The 15337-nt window shown below is 50.4% G+C and overlaps 2 protein-coding genes across 5 annotated transcripts in view; one reads left to right on the top strand and one right to left on the bottom strand.

Moving 5' to 3' along the window:
* Positions 1 to 1899: 1899 nt before the first annotated feature.
* On the bottom strand, positions 1900 to 14585 carry DRAXIN (dorsal inhibitory axon guidance protein). Its single transcript, XM_027702993.1, has 7 exons — positions 14373 to 14585; positions 7586 to 8067; positions 6104 to 6291; positions 5633 to 5744; positions 5188 to 5277; positions 4878 to 4967; positions 1900 to 2929 (listed from the first exon to the last, which is right to left on the bottom strand). The coding sequence occupies exons 2-7, from the start codon at positions 8043 to 8045 to the stop codon at positions 2817 to 2819; spliced, it is 1053 nt and encodes a 350-aa protein (XP_027558794.1). The 5' UTR covers positions 8046 to 8067; positions 14373 to 14585; the 3' UTR covers positions 1900 to 2816.
* Positions 14586 to 15165: 580 nt separating this feature from the next.
* Positions 15166 to 15337, top strand: part of MAD2L2 (mitotic arrest deficient 2 like 2) — a 5935-nt gene continuing 5763 nt past the window's right edge. Inside the window, exon 1 of one of the 4 annotated variants that reach the window (XM_027703003.1) lies at positions 15166 to 15170. The gene's annotated coding sequence lies outside the window, so the exon portion shown is untranslated. The other 3 variants (XM_027703001.1, XM_027702997.1, XM_027702999.1) reach the window with 3 other exon arrangements.

The following is a 15337-nucleotide window of genomic DNA, read 5'->3' on the forward strand; positions in this document are numbered from 1 at the left end:
AAAGGCAGAACTGTCACTGACTGCAGTGTGACTGGGATATACTGGGAAAGAAGGGGAAAGTTGCTGAGCATAACCCAGAGATAGTATCGCTCTGCAGCTGCCATCGTGCCCTTGAGACAGCACAGAGCGGCACTAAAAAGCTTTGCTATGCTCACAAGTGGGTTGGACTTGTTGTACAAATGTTGCCCTGGGCTTTTACATCACAGGCTGCTCTTGCATTCCACAGCTTGGCATGTTATTTACTCAACAGCTTTCCTTTGCTCTGCAATTGCGAAGTCAGTGGTTGATGTGGCTGATACATAATTCAGGCTGATTCTTTTCATGCTGCTGTGGCTGTGCAGCACGTGCCTGGACCACTGCTCACCCTCCCTGCCTCACCTCTGCAACACCACAGCTTCATTCAGAGGGAATGAGGTTTGGTCACGGGCTCTCTTTCTGACACTCCACTGTAAGCAATAAATCCAGTAATCCCATGATTTGGTGGACAATAACTAACTCAATTTTCACTGACCTTACACATTTAACTAATCCCACCAATTAAGAATAATCTGTTCTTTATATTCAGAGTTAATAGCAGAGTGAAAGCTGAAAAAGCAAGAGCGGACAGAGCAAGTCTCCTTTTGGCATCTAAAAGCTCTGGCTCAAAATTCAGACTTGCTGTTTAAGCCTGCTTGTAGTTGGATTTGGATTTGCACCAAAGTCTTGACCAAAACACTGTCCATGATCCTACAAGGATTCAGTGTGTAGTGTAAGGGGCAAGGAATACCTGAATCACCAAGGATAAAGACCCTGCAAAATTTCCTGCTTCCTTTCAGTTGCTCTGTTCTACCCAGATCTCTGCTCCTACCCTGGAAAGCACCACACTGTGATATCAAACCTGCTTTTGACAATGGCTGTGCATGTGGTTTTCATCGGTGTCACAAGAGATGAGGGGCTGAGAGCTCTGCAATTGACTGTGATCAATTAGGAGCCTTTTTTCCCTTTATGCTTCCACTGACAATGGCACTGGCAGCACCACCCACTATTCTGCATCTGGGCTGAGGGAGGGGCTGCATTGCTCTCCCTGGGTTAACAAATTGAATCCTTGCTGCTGTGGCATCGAGCCGGAGCCAAACCACCTTTCTTAACTTGTGCCTTTTGGGCTGAGTGTCATGCTGGAAGCAGAAATCTAAATAGCTACAAGCAACCCTGTGGTAGGTTTTGCCCAAATGCTCCTGTACAAATTCCTCCTTTAGCAGTGCAGGTCAGAACTGATGTTGTATTCACAGCACCTCTCTGTAGCCATGACTGGGCACTCATTATATTAGAGATGTAAAGTATTATGTTAGCAGCCTTTGAGTGAATACACAATGCAGAGTGACACTACAGCATAAACAGGAGTGCAAAATGGAGGTTTGCTTACCTAAATGGAACACAGAGGGGTTTAGGAAGGCTGTGTAAAGAGGGTTCAGCACCAGGATTAATATTTCTGTTCTTAGAGAAAGTGCTGTACATCTCCAGGTTCTTCAATAAGGAAGACTTCAGAGCTGTGTCCCCCCAGAAGTCAGGGTAGTGCAGTGTTAGCAGTAGAAAAGAACATTTTTACCAACTAACACTACTGCAGTTTAACACAGGTAGCCTGTGTTGCTCCAATATATCCCTGAAGTCAGTAATTAAGTATTAATATAAAGAAGTTTTAAACATCTGGATGCCTACAGCAGGCAGAAACTGTTAGCTGCAATTTGAGTGAGGATAGAGGGAAGCTTGGATCCCCACCTTGGGTAGAGAAATTTTTCTATCAAGTAGCACAGTTGCTCTGTGGTTACTTGATATCATCAGTGCTACCTGCTGAACAGCTCCCTTACTGGCTTTTCTGCCACATCCTTGGGTGCAGTCAAAGAAGCAAAAGAGTTGCACAAAGGATATCTATCATATCTTTATTTACATATCATGGAAACACACATGCAACATGTCACAGGATTTACTACAATGGAACAGCCTGTCCCTATCTCCTGTTACCAAAAACTTTATTTTTGGCTCACTAGGAAAACTATCACTTCCCCAGAAAGCTCCTAAAAATAATAATTAAAAATAACAGACTTGGCAGGGTAACTAAATGAGTGAGAGCTGCAGGCTGGGATGTCTTGCCACATCCTTGCAGAAACCAGGTGGTTCTCTGGAAGCAAGAAAGGAAGGAAGGATGGAGTGGGACTGGATGGTCCCAAAGATGACAGGTAGGAAGTGGCAGTGTGTAACAGCTGGGGAATATGTCTAGAGCAGTGAAAAAGGGAGAGAGCAAGAGCTCTGTCAGAGGGTCCTCTCTCATCTAGACAGCCAGGTTCCTGCTGATCCATTTTCCATCTTTGATTCCATCTGGAGGCTACAAGTTTCCTCTCCTCTAGGAACCTCCAATCCTTAAGGGCAATCTGCCTTTATTCTCAAGCAATAATTAAGGGGTAAAGTTTAAGCTCATATCTCCTTTGCCATGAAGAATCTTCCACATCTTAACTCCTTTGAGAGGAAGAGAGGAAACTGCAGAGCCTGTTCCTGCTGGGACCATCAGAACGGGAGTAATGATCATTTCTTACCAACTGGGAGAGGGGGACCCAACTCAGTGGCACGAATGTGCTGAGGGAAGGCAGGGGGAATGCAGTCTGCTATGGAAAAGGCTGAACCCACTCTCTTTATAAATAACATGAGTTTCAGCCCAGCTGGAACCTGGCATGTCCAGAGCCTGCAGCTCCAGTCATTTGCTCAACTTTTTCCTCTAATTCCCATTGCTAGGTATGAACGGTTTGAGCCCAGCTCCCGACCCTCCGGGCAGGACTCCCACCGTCCTAAACATTGATGAAAGATCCCTGCTCTCCGTTGGCCGACTCGGGCTCCACACAGCGCCCTTTCCTCCGGGTCACTCTTCGGTTCCGATGGAATTTGGCGTAACAGCGGAGCCCTGTGGAAAAGACACGCACAAGTGAGGAGGGACCGGGGCTCATACAGCAGGAACACCACACAACTATCCCTCTGACAGACCCTGCTGCACTGGGGCCAGTCCCCGGGCTGTCTCAGATGGGGTGGCAAAGAAATGCCTCACACGGGCAGGGCACTGCTCTCCAGGCCCTGGCATTCTGCTTGGCTCCCCGTTCTGGTTTGGGATTCATTGGTTCAGGCAGGTTTCACTGGCTTCTTGAAATACCAATGAATTATTCCAATTGTTTCCAGTGATTTTATGGAAGCCCTGCTTGGTTTCCCCCTATTACTTCCCATTACTGTCTAAGTGATCTCTCCATTGGGAAATTACTATAGACTTAATGTGCAGCAGCAACGGCTTGGGACCTCCCCTTGCTATTTATTTCCCTGAAGCTTCAAGAGAGGAGGGAAAAGACTTTGAAGTGCTATTACTGGGAGGTCTGATCCAAAGCTCACTGCTCATCTCCTTCAATTTGTCTGGTTTGGACTCAAAGTGCAAGGTTTGAAGGAAGCTATTTGATATAGCATTGATGAATACTAAGGGGAAAACAGGCATTTTATTTGCAAAAACCATGAGTACATATTCTCCCATGGCAGTGGAAGGCAATGGGAGCCTCTAGTCAGGGTAACTAATTGGTTGCTGGCACCAACAGTTATATTTTTGGTGTCTATTGTCTGACTTTGTTACACCAGAATGCATAGCTAGTTGGGCCAGACAGGGGTACAGCCTGTGGGTAAATAATTCTCACAAAAGCCCTGATTTTCACTAGCCCGGGATCTGGACATTGGGCTTGGCAGGAGCTGAAACTGCAGCTCTTTTACCTTCCAGAGCAGGCAGCAGATAGCAACAGTGCCAGCACCCCCAGAGCAGGGCAGGCTGAGGATTTATAGCTTGTATAATGAGACAGCCCAAAACTGTCCTCAGCTGTACTCCAGAGAGCCAGAGGATGTCACAGGTCACAGAGCAGCCTTTTGGAGTGCATGTCCCTGGGCTACACTGGGACCAGCTACCTCAAAGTTGGGTTTGTGCCCCTCATTACCAATACCCCCAGGGCAGTGTGTGGCCTCCCAGAAGGAGAGCACACAAGATCAGAGCTCTGCTCTTATCTAAGCCTCTTGTCTTATCTTATCTGGATCTTCCATCTCTGGGGATCCTTTTAATGCTACAGAGGATGCACATTTGGCATCAACTTATAACTAGCTTAAGGATAAAGCAGGGCCTGGGGCAGCCCTAATTAGGCTTGCAGAAACACTTTTCTAGGCTAATCTATCAGAAGGGCACCTCTGATGAGGACCTTCAGGTGTCACACAACAGACCCAAGGTGAAGACTATCATTTAACATTGCAACTCCAGGGAAGCTGCCTGTTTAATTGGGTAAAAACAGGTGAATGACCTGGTTAAATCACTGGTCACAAAACTTGGCAACCAGAGTTTTGTTCTGGCAGACAGGACCCAGTGCCTGGAGCTGCCTCAACCATGTGCAGCTCCACATGGAGTGCCTTTCAACATCTTTGTAATGCACCTGTCTAGCAAGGGCTGCTGTGGGTTCTTCAGAAACAGCTTTAAGAAACAAATGCCTGTGTCCTTCCCACATCTACTAAATTGCTACAAGCTCAGCTGAAATTATCTTGGGAAAGACATGTTAGGCACAAGGTCATGCAAAACAGTCTGGTTTTATAGCCTGTGATACTTGAAAGCACCATTGAAGTGTTAATGTATTGTGGCTGCTTCTGTTAGTTTTGTAGATATAATTAATTTTTGTTTTCATGAGGGAAAACAAGATATCCTGGATGACTCAACAGCCACACTGTGAGTCAGTGGCAGGGAAAGGCTAAGAGCAGCAGAGCTTAGCTCCTATTTTCACATACAAACCATTATTCCAAGTCAATGCTGTCAACTACAACGGGGGAGAGCAAAGAGCTGGACTCACCTTCAGTGCACATACAGTCATCATAACACTTGTTGTTAAGGCCTCGATTGTGGGGTTTGCAGAGGTGCTCACGCAGGTCACAGCAAGAGCCTATAACACAGGGACAAGGGTCAGCACAGCTCATGTACCCCCTTCCCTGTGGGAGCACTGACACCCCTGACAGCTCCATCACACAGGCATCATCTGTTCCTACAATGGCCTGGAGAGCCCTGCCCTCCCCTTGGTACCACTTCCTATCAGCAGCAGAAATCAGGATACATTTCAAACAATCCCATGTTTGGAGAAATGCCTTTGCCAAGCTGATCCTGACCTGGGAGGCAGTCAAGGTGGTGATCACATGGCTCCCCTTCAGCTGTCACAGTTTCATTTCCACTGCTGGGGCTCTTGCTGCGGCGCTTTTCTATGGAAAAGAAACAGATGCTGACAGAAAATTTCATGCTGGTGTTTTCGTTCTGGAGTATATTGTTCCAGGGTAAAAACAGCCTCAAACTTCTAGAGTTTGAACTCTAAACCTTCATAGTCTAATCTCCTCCCTATTTCTCAACCCTCCATCTATCATTTTTCCTCTGCCCTCAAACTATGCATCCAAAATGAGAAACAATCTGAAACTGAGCATAAAACACAATCAGCATTATGCTGCTTTTCTCCTTCCCCACCACCATGATCTCATGTCCTTCAGCACATCTGGGAACACTAACCATGGGACAAGCCTTACAAGGGTGACTTTTGGGAAAGAGGACAGGGAGGTTTAGCACCTTTCTTTTTAGCAGATGGCCACATTTCTGGTTTGAGATCCTCATAATCTGTCCAGTCAAAGAGTGCCATATCTAGGGTAGGCATCACATCCCCATCTTGCCTGAGGCGGGCCTGCAAACCACAAGAAACCAGACAGACAACAGGTTATAACTCTGGAGCAACACTGAAGTCTTTGCAGATTTTCATGGTGCTTTTAGACATTAAAAAGGCCTTATGATTCCCCCTCCACCCCTGCCTTGTCCATCGGGGATTCTTGGCATCTCATTTTCAAAAGGGAAGAGCTTTCCCTTGCTGCAGCTGAAGCCAAGAGGGAAGTTTCCACTGCTTCTATGTGAGGACAAAAAGCGAGCAAGGAGTGTTAGGATATGGTGGCTCTGCAGCCAAGGGCTCTCTGGTCCGTGAAGCTCAAGGGACATGGACAGATGAGGGACAGACAGGGCTTGGAGGGACAGAGCAGTTACCAGTTCTACCTGTGACCGTGGTGAGGTGGCTGGAAGAACAGGAGGCTCTTCCGTGGAAACAGCTTGGTCCAGGGCAGTGATGAGGAGCACGGTGGGAGTCAGACTTGTAGCTTCCTCTGCCTGGAGGTTCTGAAACTGTTCTTCAAAGCTTTCAGGTTTCTTGTACAGGGAGCTTGGCCCAGCATCAGGAGTCTTCCCTGCAGAGGGCAACAGACACAGCAGCATTGGCTTTCTCATCCCTTTTCTCTCGGTGCCATAGGTTTGAGCCAAAGGAATTCAGATTTCATCCATCCACAACCCTGAGCTGCTCTTTAGGCCAGTGCAAAACAGAGTACTGAGCTAATAAAGTGATAGATCAGGTCCAGAGTATATGCAGCTTGACTTTCATACATTTAAGACATATGTAATCACACCTTCTTGAAGGCATGTCTATCTCTTGCTTAAGAAGAAAAACATGTCTTCTTCTGGTCTCAAGAGTACAAAATGTACCTGTTTCACCATTTTTAAACTAACAGATTAAGCTGCTGCAAATACCTGTGAATATGTTCTTATTTGATTTTAGTAGTGAGTTATTTTAGCTCCTAAATTGAAATTCCTATCTTCACAGGCTTATCCCTGTTTTTCATAACTATTAATTTAAATATAGACCTTAAGTTAAACCCAAGAAACAAGACCTGTTTGTAGTCTGCAAATATTGCTTCAAACCAGCTTTGTTGCATACTCCTCTTTATTGCTTAACATGAGCCGTTTAGTCAGTCCCCTGAGAAAACAAGAGAGCTCTTCTTACTGAGGTAGGGAGGAGTGATAGCTGGAACTCAGGGATGTGACACCCAGCTTGTCACATAGTGTAGACTGACATAAATTGCCTGGCTTTAACCGAACTCAAGATTTACCACACTGAGCAGAGCATACCACAGAGACACACACCCACCACCTGACCTGCAAAGGAAAGCAGTCCCAGCCAAAACCAAACAACATTTCAAAGTCATTCGTGCAATTTCACATGGGCAAAATTTATATTTTTTTTTAGTTCAGCATAAACATAGAAGAATACAAGCTCTGATGAGAAGAAACTGGTCTTCAAGTGAAATGGGGGGGTTGTATTATTTCTAGTTCTGGTCGTGTTTTGAAGTCAGTGGAGAGACTGAGCACGGCCTGGACATGTTTGAACCATTTACTAAAAAAGAAAAATTAAAAAAACAACAAAGCAGGCCACCCCAAAACAACCCCTCAAGTCCCAGGGACTCTCTGAGCTGCCCCTGTGAGGCAAACCAGGTCATTTTCACAAAATTACAGCCAGCACTAAAACCCTCTGGTTCTGGAGTTCTCCTTTTTTCTTGTGCCTCTTTTGTCTGGCAGATTTCTCCCCAGAGCAGGCACACACCCCACACCCTCCACACAGCCATGTGGCTCAGCCACAGCTGCACATCCTTGCCCTCACACCAGTGACACTCATTCCCAGTGCCCCACCAGCCCCTGGAGCTCAAATACCTCGGTGGTGTTTCAGCCTGTCCCTGCGGCTGTTCCGCCGGTGCTCCCGGTTCTGCTTCTTCCCCCTCTCAGAGCCCGGGGACTGGTTCTCCCTCTCAGGATATGGCAACTCAAAGCCCAGGAACACATCCTTGTTCTGTTTCAGGGCTGCTGGCTGTCCCTCTGTCACCAGCTCCTCCACAGCTGATGCTCCGCTGCCCATTCTGAGGGTCTCTTCCCCGGCCAGTCGCCCTCTCGAAGGCATGGCATGGACCCTCTCCTTCTTGGCCAGGCCATGCTTGTGGCGGTGCCCAATTTTGGGCTGCTGCAGCCACATCTCTTGGTTTTGAAGGTGGTTGTTGCTCTCTGGAACATTTCTGAGCTTTGTGCCAGGGTTCAGGGAAACTGCAAGACTGATGTCAGAAAGAACCAGCGCGCACAGGAAGAGGAAAGGAGAGAAAAAGGTGGAAGAAGTTGCCATAATCCTGGGTGCTCTGCCTCACCTGCAATTAAAAAAAGAAAAAAAAAGAAAAAAATAAGCAACCAACGTTTAGGAAGGGTAAAGGCCATCAAGATTCAGTCCTAGGACACTTAGATGAAAAACACTATTATATCCAGAGCTGGAAGTGAGTTATTCCCTCCTTGGTTACCCTTCTCTCCCAGCCCTGGCTACAGCAGCTGAGACACACGTGCAGGGCCTGCAGGGCTGAGAGGTCCCAGTTTCATGTGCAAATGAGGCCATCAATCAGCAGGACATTTCCCTTTGATTCCTCACGAGCCCCCCTACCCTCCCATTCACGGCCCACCATCTGAGGGGCTGGGGGGGGCTGGCTCCTGCTGGCCACAGTCCCTGAGCCCAGGCACAGCATTAGCTGTCTGGCCAGGGCTGTTTGCTGCCAGGTTGGCATCCTGGGCCTGGCTGGCACTGGCCCCTCCTCACAGCTGGTTTCCTTGCAATGAAGATGTCAAGAGGAACAAAACTGGGGGCAGATGGTGGCCTCGCAGGACCAGCAACAGCCCTGAGCAGCTCAAGCCAAAGACATTCACACACACTCACACACTGCTTCAGGGTGGCTGAAATTGGTCAAGGGAAGAAAAAGCGCTGAAAATTTTGTGCTGATACCTCATGAAATAGCAGAGAAATAAATCTGCTGTCAGCAGAGCAGGGGATGCTGGTCTAAAGATCAAGAGGCAGGGAGGCAGACTGAGGTTTCTCTAGTTTGTCCCACTTTCCCTCCTTGACCCTGCACAGGTCACACTTCACCCCACCAGACAAGCCTGTCACTGGGAGGGTAATTTAAAGTCCAAAGAATATTGAGACCAAGTCCCTCAGCACTGTGTCTGCAGACTGTTCTCACTGTCATATTTTTGAAGGTCTTCCTTCATCCCTGTGTTTGTGTTACAAGACAGGGCTTTGGGACATTGCACAAGTCAGAGCATTCTCTAATTAAGTCATTCTCCTCTGTTATTTCCAACAGAAAGGGGAAAGGGATTTGCAGCCTTTCCAATGCAGCCTTTTGCTTTGGGGCAGCTTTCTCAGACCGTCCCTCTCACTCTGGGCAGCAGGAAGACATGCTTAAAGCCAAAGTTCCCTGCAACACTGACTGCCAAAAAACCAGGCACATGCTTACACTTGAGAAATACTGTCAGAGTTACAGCCACGGTTTTTCACTCAACCTCATCCCCTTTCTTCCTGCACCCCAGTCTCAGCTGCACCTGATTTCCATCTGTTCACCAGGTGAACCACTTTGCTGCTTAACTGATGGTTTGCACTCCCTCTCCAGGTGCTTGGCTATTTGTTACCTGCCCTTCCCAGGTGACAATGGCTGGTCAACCTCTGAGGCCAATCTCTGAGCCTTTTTGTGGAGCTGACAGGAGACACCCTAAGAATAGCCTGGGCTCTTCCTTTGCACCTCTGAGATAGGTGTGGAGTGTTTTGAGTCTTTTGTGAGTGAAAGCACTGCCATGATAGCAGCCCCAGCCTCAGAGAACGTCTTGTGAGTTTAGAGGGAGATGCCTTTATCCTATTAACTGAAAAAAAGCCTGCTCACACATTCACCAGCCAATTCTGCCTTTCCAAGATTCCTCTCTTGTTGCTCAGAGCCTGGGAGCAAGTTTTCAGTTCAGCCCTCCCCTGGAAAGAGGTAGGCAGGACAGGGGCCTTTTCTTTATGCAGTGTCCAAAAAGCAGGTTCTTCTACTGGCCACAAAGGACAACAAACTGCTGCTTGATTTAGGAGGTGCTGGGAAGCTCATTTGCTGAAGGCATAACACTATGAAATAGTATTTTATTGGCAGCTACCTGGAACAAAGGAAAACCAGACTGACAGCTAAATCTATTAACAAAGCACATCAAGTCCTGCTTCAAAACCAATGGAAAAAACAGCAACCCAGCAACATGCAGGCTCTGCATGGGGTCATTTGTTTTTCCCCAGACCATGGGGTCTTTGTTTTTCTTCCTAGGATTTTCTCTTTAAAAACCAGAGTAAACCAGCTGGATTAAGGCATCACTCAGAACAACTCAAAGACCCAGAAAGAGCATCTTACCTTTTCATCTGCAGGCAAAATACCAAGAGGAGAGAACAAGTGCAAAGAGAGCGTGAGGGTGTCTCCAATCTCGCTCTCACAGACATGGGCCCTTTGATGGTGAACCTGACAGACACAAGCTGCACATTCTGGTTTTCAGCAGGAGCTTGGAGGCAGCTTAATGCTGCAGGGCAGTTAAACAGAAGGTCTGCTTCCAAGTGTAGGGGGCATTTATTTAAGCTGCCCAGCTGTCTTGTTGGCATGACACGGGATGAAAGTGCAGCTAGAGCACACGGATTGCCTCATCTTTGCACTGGCAGAGGGGCAGGTTGACATGCTGTGTTACTGTCACTGGGAATCTTGCATTAATAATGCAGACAAATACCTGTATTACACTGTTGTCAGGGGAGATCTAAGCTGTTTGCTAAACCAAACTGGTGCATGGATAAGTTTGGGTACCTTGGGTTAATGCAACACTGCTGTGCTAGAGGCAAATGAGTTTCAGCCCTCTCCTTAATCCCTTTTTTCCATGCCGTGATCTACCTTTAACCTCAGAAACCTCTTCCTACCTCCTTCATTTTTCTTATCCTACCAAAGCTGTAAAATTCACACTTCCAGACGCAGCTAGATAACACAACTGCATCCCTAGTTCTCAGTGCTCACTTAATGTCTGAGCACCAAAGTTAACTTCACCCTCTCCTCTGGCAGGACCACCTAGCCCTGGGCTTGCTGATGTAGGTGACAGCAAGGCTCTCACACTGTGGTGCACCTTTTCTGCAAAGGCGAAATTCTGCCAGGCAGAAAGAAGCCTGGCCTTGTAAGGAGATGCCTTTCCTAAATTGCTATAAACAAAGAGACACGTTACAACAAGCCCAGAACCCATCCTATTCTTAGGGTTCATATATTAGTAAAGGACATAGCTGAAGTACTTGCTGAAGTTCTTTATACCAGACCTACATTCCCCTTTGCTCCACCCCATGCCTGCACTTCTTTTATAGACCCTCAGGATTACAAGCCACCTGAGGCAGCAAATCTGCCTTCTCACAGGAACACCTGTACAGCAAAGATAAGGCCTTAGAGCTGCCCAGGGTGCAGGCTCAGGACTGAGTTGCAGTGCTGTCTCAGCCACTATTTCTGATCCATTTTGGGTCTGTAGTGGATGGTTATAATCCTGTAAGGGAAATTAGGGATTTTTTTACATATTGCATAACTTTCCCTGTGGGAAGTCTCTTTCTCTGGACTCACTGATACCATTGCTATTCCTCTGCCCTCTGCTCATAATCCTGCAAGGCAGCCATGGACTGAGTAGGTACAAAGAAACTCAGGCATGTTTTCCTCCTATAAAAATACCGTTGTGTCACCTTGGCTCTGAAATAGGCTCTGAAACTGCCCCTGCTGCATTTGTTTTGTATTTCACAAAGCAGCAACATCAGATGATCCACCTTCATTCACGTATCTCACTTAAAGCGTTATACCTGACAGCCATAGCTTTAACTTCTCACATATGTTCTTCATGTCACAGCCAAGACGAACAAAACCCTTGAACTGAGAGACTGTCAAGATCCTTTAGCACCCCAGACTGCAAATGATGCAGTTTGTATGCTCAGGGGCTGAACCAAGCTAGACCCAAGCACGTATGCTGGGCCAGATTTCTTTTTGGCTCTGATAAGCTCAGTCTTTGGCAGACGTGCATAAAGATTTCCTGGACTCCAGACAACCCCAAGCTGCAGCAATAGACTAAGTGTGTGTGCATCTACATGGGTGTTGTGTGTATGTGCCTGTGTGGCAGGGATGATAGACAATAAACCCGGCTTCGTGTGCCAGGCTGCCTGTAAATAAGAAGCCAAAGGGTGATGGATGGGCTTGGGAAGGCCTGGAGCAGAATGGACGGGGTAGGCTCTATGGTAGCTGACATGCAGAGAGCTGGCTGGAGCCAGGAGGATGGCATTGTGCAGATAAATGAGATTTCACTTCCCTGCTGGGTCTCTTTCCATCTGTTTTTCTGTTTCTGGAGGCAAATGCTGGGAAGCTTCATAAACAATCTGCCAAGAGACCTTCCCATTTCTAAAGGCTCCCTCCCAGTTTTGTAGGGTCCCCCAAAGCAGGCAGGTAATCTTACATTCACCCTTCTCTTTTCCTCCCCAGGGCAAAAGTAGTAACACTTTTATTCTCTCCAACACTTTTTGCATACTCAATTTATAGAGAATTTTTTTTTTCTCTGCTGGTACAGACATCGTTGGGATGTCAGAACTGCAGAATTCCCTGCTCACAGATCTCCAGTCCTTTTGGGTTCCTCTTCAGAGCTGGCCTCCTTTCTTAGGTTTCCTGTATCTATTGTCACCTTTCCTCCTTACTTTGCCTTTCATATTTACCTGACTCCGCAGTTTCTTTGTCCCTCATTACTGTGGTGTGAGTAACCCTCTGCTGATATTCAGGTTACTTGAATATTGTCCCCACCCTTAGAAATATCTACTTTCCTTTGCCTGTGTTGTTTTCCCTCCCTCCCTGCCATCCCCAAACAGCACTCCATCCTAGAAAGGGGCCAATTCACTAACACACTATTGGCACAAGAGACAGAACAGAGAGATTCAGGTTTGCAGGGGGTTAAGGGGTAGCTGTAATTGCCCTTGTGCCTTCACTTAACATCTCCCTGGGGCCATTCCTATCCATGACCACTTGAAATGTGATTCACTCAACATCAGTTGAAGGGCTGGAGCTGGGACTCCCCTCACTGGTCAGCTCTGGCTCTCTGCCCTCCTAATCAGGACAGAAGTGACTTGTTCACACAGCACGGCCCAGGGAACTCCCTCTCCTGCAGCTCAGGCTTGTGAGCCAGTCACTAAGTCACTGCTGAGCTCCAGCACCCTGGCTCTGACGGACACTGGAAACCCTCAGGTGCCTCTCACCTTCAACCACAGCCGTGCCACCCCTTCTCCTGAGCCTCTTCCCGACCTGCCCTGAGAGCTTCCCAGCACAACATCCTCCAGGGACAGAGCAGCCCAGCAAGCCACTGCATTGAAGGGGAAGAGGGGCACATGAATGAATATGCAGTACCCTCTGCTCTGCTTCCTCTGGGACTCCAAGGAGTGGCTGACATAGCCATCACAGGCGACCTGCTATCAAACAGAGTCTACTCTACCCAATAATGAGATTAAAATAGCAATGAGCCTGAGATTAGCATCCAAGATATAGTCGCTGGCTGTCAGCACGGCAGAGAAGACTCTCCAGTTTCATGCACAATGCCTGGTGACAAATGGGACACAATCAATAGCAAAGGTCATTGCTCACCCGGCCGGAAAGCCCCTGCCAGTGTGACAGGGAAGAATGGGGGCAGATTTGCCCTGATCTTCTCTGGGGGGAGACGTGGATGTGTCCCGACTGGCAGAACAGTTGGGCTGTGCTTTCAACATTTTTCCTTGCATGACATTCTCACTTTGAACCAAACGTGTAGAATTAATACCTCTTCCTGCAAGGGAGAGGAGATGGGAATACAAAACCACTTCCATTAAACCCTCCAGTTGACGGAAGACTTCAGGTGTGAATTGGATAAGTGTCACTTAAATCCTACGTGATGAATTACCAGCTGTAATAAGCCATTAACTGGTGCCAAATTGATTTAATTCAGAAATGAGATCTCACTTTTATCAACAGAGGAAGAGCAGAGAACAACCCGCGGGTGCCCAGGGGCTCGGTGCCTGGCAGCGCACGGCTCTGCAAGTACAATGACTCCGTGGGAAAAGCTTCCTTCGCCCCTCGGCAGCTCTGGCCGGAGCCGGGACATGCCCGTGGCGTGTGCGAGGGGCTCAGCCCCCGCGAGAGGGACGGTGCCTCTGTCCGAGGCGACTTCGCTCCCAGGGAAGGGCAGAGCCATCTCGGGAGGGGGCTTGCAGGACTCCCCGAAGTAGCAGCGACCCTGCGGGGCGCACGGCGCTGCACCGGGCGCTGAGGGACCGGGCGGGAGAGCCCGAAGCCCGCTCCCGGCACGGCGACAATAGGGCTGGCCAGAGGCACCGCGCCCCGGCACTGGCGCTGTCCGGGATCGGTGCTCGCTCGCACCGCCGGGTGATGCCGCCGCGACTGGGGCACCGCGCGCGTCCCGGCGGCGGCAGCACCGGCGGTCCCCGAAAACCCCGCTCTTTGTCTCCTCCGGGGCGCACGGAAAGTGGGAAAGTGCCCCCGCACCGCTTCGCAGCCCCTGCGAAGGCAGAGGGGAATCGGCTCGGCGGAGCATCCCCCGCCGGCCCCGGGGCTTGGGGAGCGCGGCGCGGGCAGCGCTGCCTTACCTGTCCGCAGGTCCGGGGCTGGCGGAGCCCGGCAGGCAGGGCAGGGCAGGGCAGGGCAGGGCTGTGCGAGCGGCGGAGGGGAGGCAGTTCTGCCGGGGGCAGCGGGTGTTCAAACCCGAGAGCAGGAGGAGCAGGAGCAAGAGGAGGAGGAGACAGGGGGAAGGCAGTGGGGGAATGTGGAGAGGAACCGGGGACGCCGGGAATCCCGGGGGACTGGGGTGCATGGTGCGGGAGGAGGTGGGGCTGGGAGGGGCTCCGGGCGTGCGGGGGGCTGCGGGAGGGTGCAGGGGGGGCTGTAGGGGATGCAGGGCGCGGGGGTGCCCAGCGCCGAGGAGGAGGAGGTGCGGGAGCGCAGGGTGCTGGTGGCAGCAGCGGTGCCTGCCCCGGGCACGGACGGGGCAGACAAAGGACGGAGACAAAGGCGGGGCAGCCCCGGGGCCGGGGGGGCGAGGGGGGCGGGGGGGGGCGCGGCGGGCGGGCCCCGCTCACCTGCGCGGCGGGGCGGGCTCCGCGCCCCCGCTCCCCGCAGGGGCTCCCCGGCGTTACGGCCGCGGAGCGGGTTAGCGACCCAGCGGGGGCGCAGCGTCCCCCCCGCTCCCCGCCCCGGCCCCGCCGTGCCGAGGGAGCCGCGGGGTCGGACGGGGGGCGCCGGGACCCGCGGGGGTCTCGGGGGCAGCGGCGGCCCCGCGCCCGCTCCTCCCGCCCGCTGGGGGGCGCTCGGCACAAGTGCGTGACGTCACCCGCGCGCCGCCACCGCTCCCTCCGCCCGTTTCTCTCCCGCCCAGCGCGGAGGGAGCGGTACGGACTGAGGGGACAGCAGGGACAGAGGGGCCGGTACGGAGCGGGAGGACAGCGGGGACAGGGTGGACAGCGGGGCCGGTACAGAGCGGGGGGACAGCGGGGACAGGGGGGCAGCAGGGGGACAGTGGGGACAGGGGGCCGGTACGGACCGGGGGGGACAGCGG

This window comes from Neopelma chrysocephalum, unplaced genomic scaffold (assembly GCF_003984885.1).
Source record: "Neopelma chrysocephalum unplaced genomic scaffold, ASM398488v2 Primary Assembly neopelma1_200, whole genome shotgun sequence".
NCBI lineage: Eukaryota > Metazoa > Chordata > Aves > Passeriformes > Pipridae > Neopelma > Neopelma chrysocephalum.

Excerpts from the sequence above, each read along its gene's own strand:
- DRAXIN (XM_027702993.1), bottom strand. The coding sequence starts at position 8,045 with ATGGCAACTTCTTCCACCTTTTTCTCTCCTTTCCTCTTCCTGTGCGCG. Across the intron at positions 6,292-7,585 it reads CAGGCTGAAACACCACCGAG|GGAAGACTCCTGATGCTGGG; the intron begins GTATTTGAGCTC and ends TGCCCTCTGCAG. Across the intron at positions 2,930-4,877 it reads TGACTGTATGTGCACTGAAG|GGCTCCGCTGTTACGCCAAA; the intron begins GTGAGTCCAGCT and ends TCTTTTCCACAG.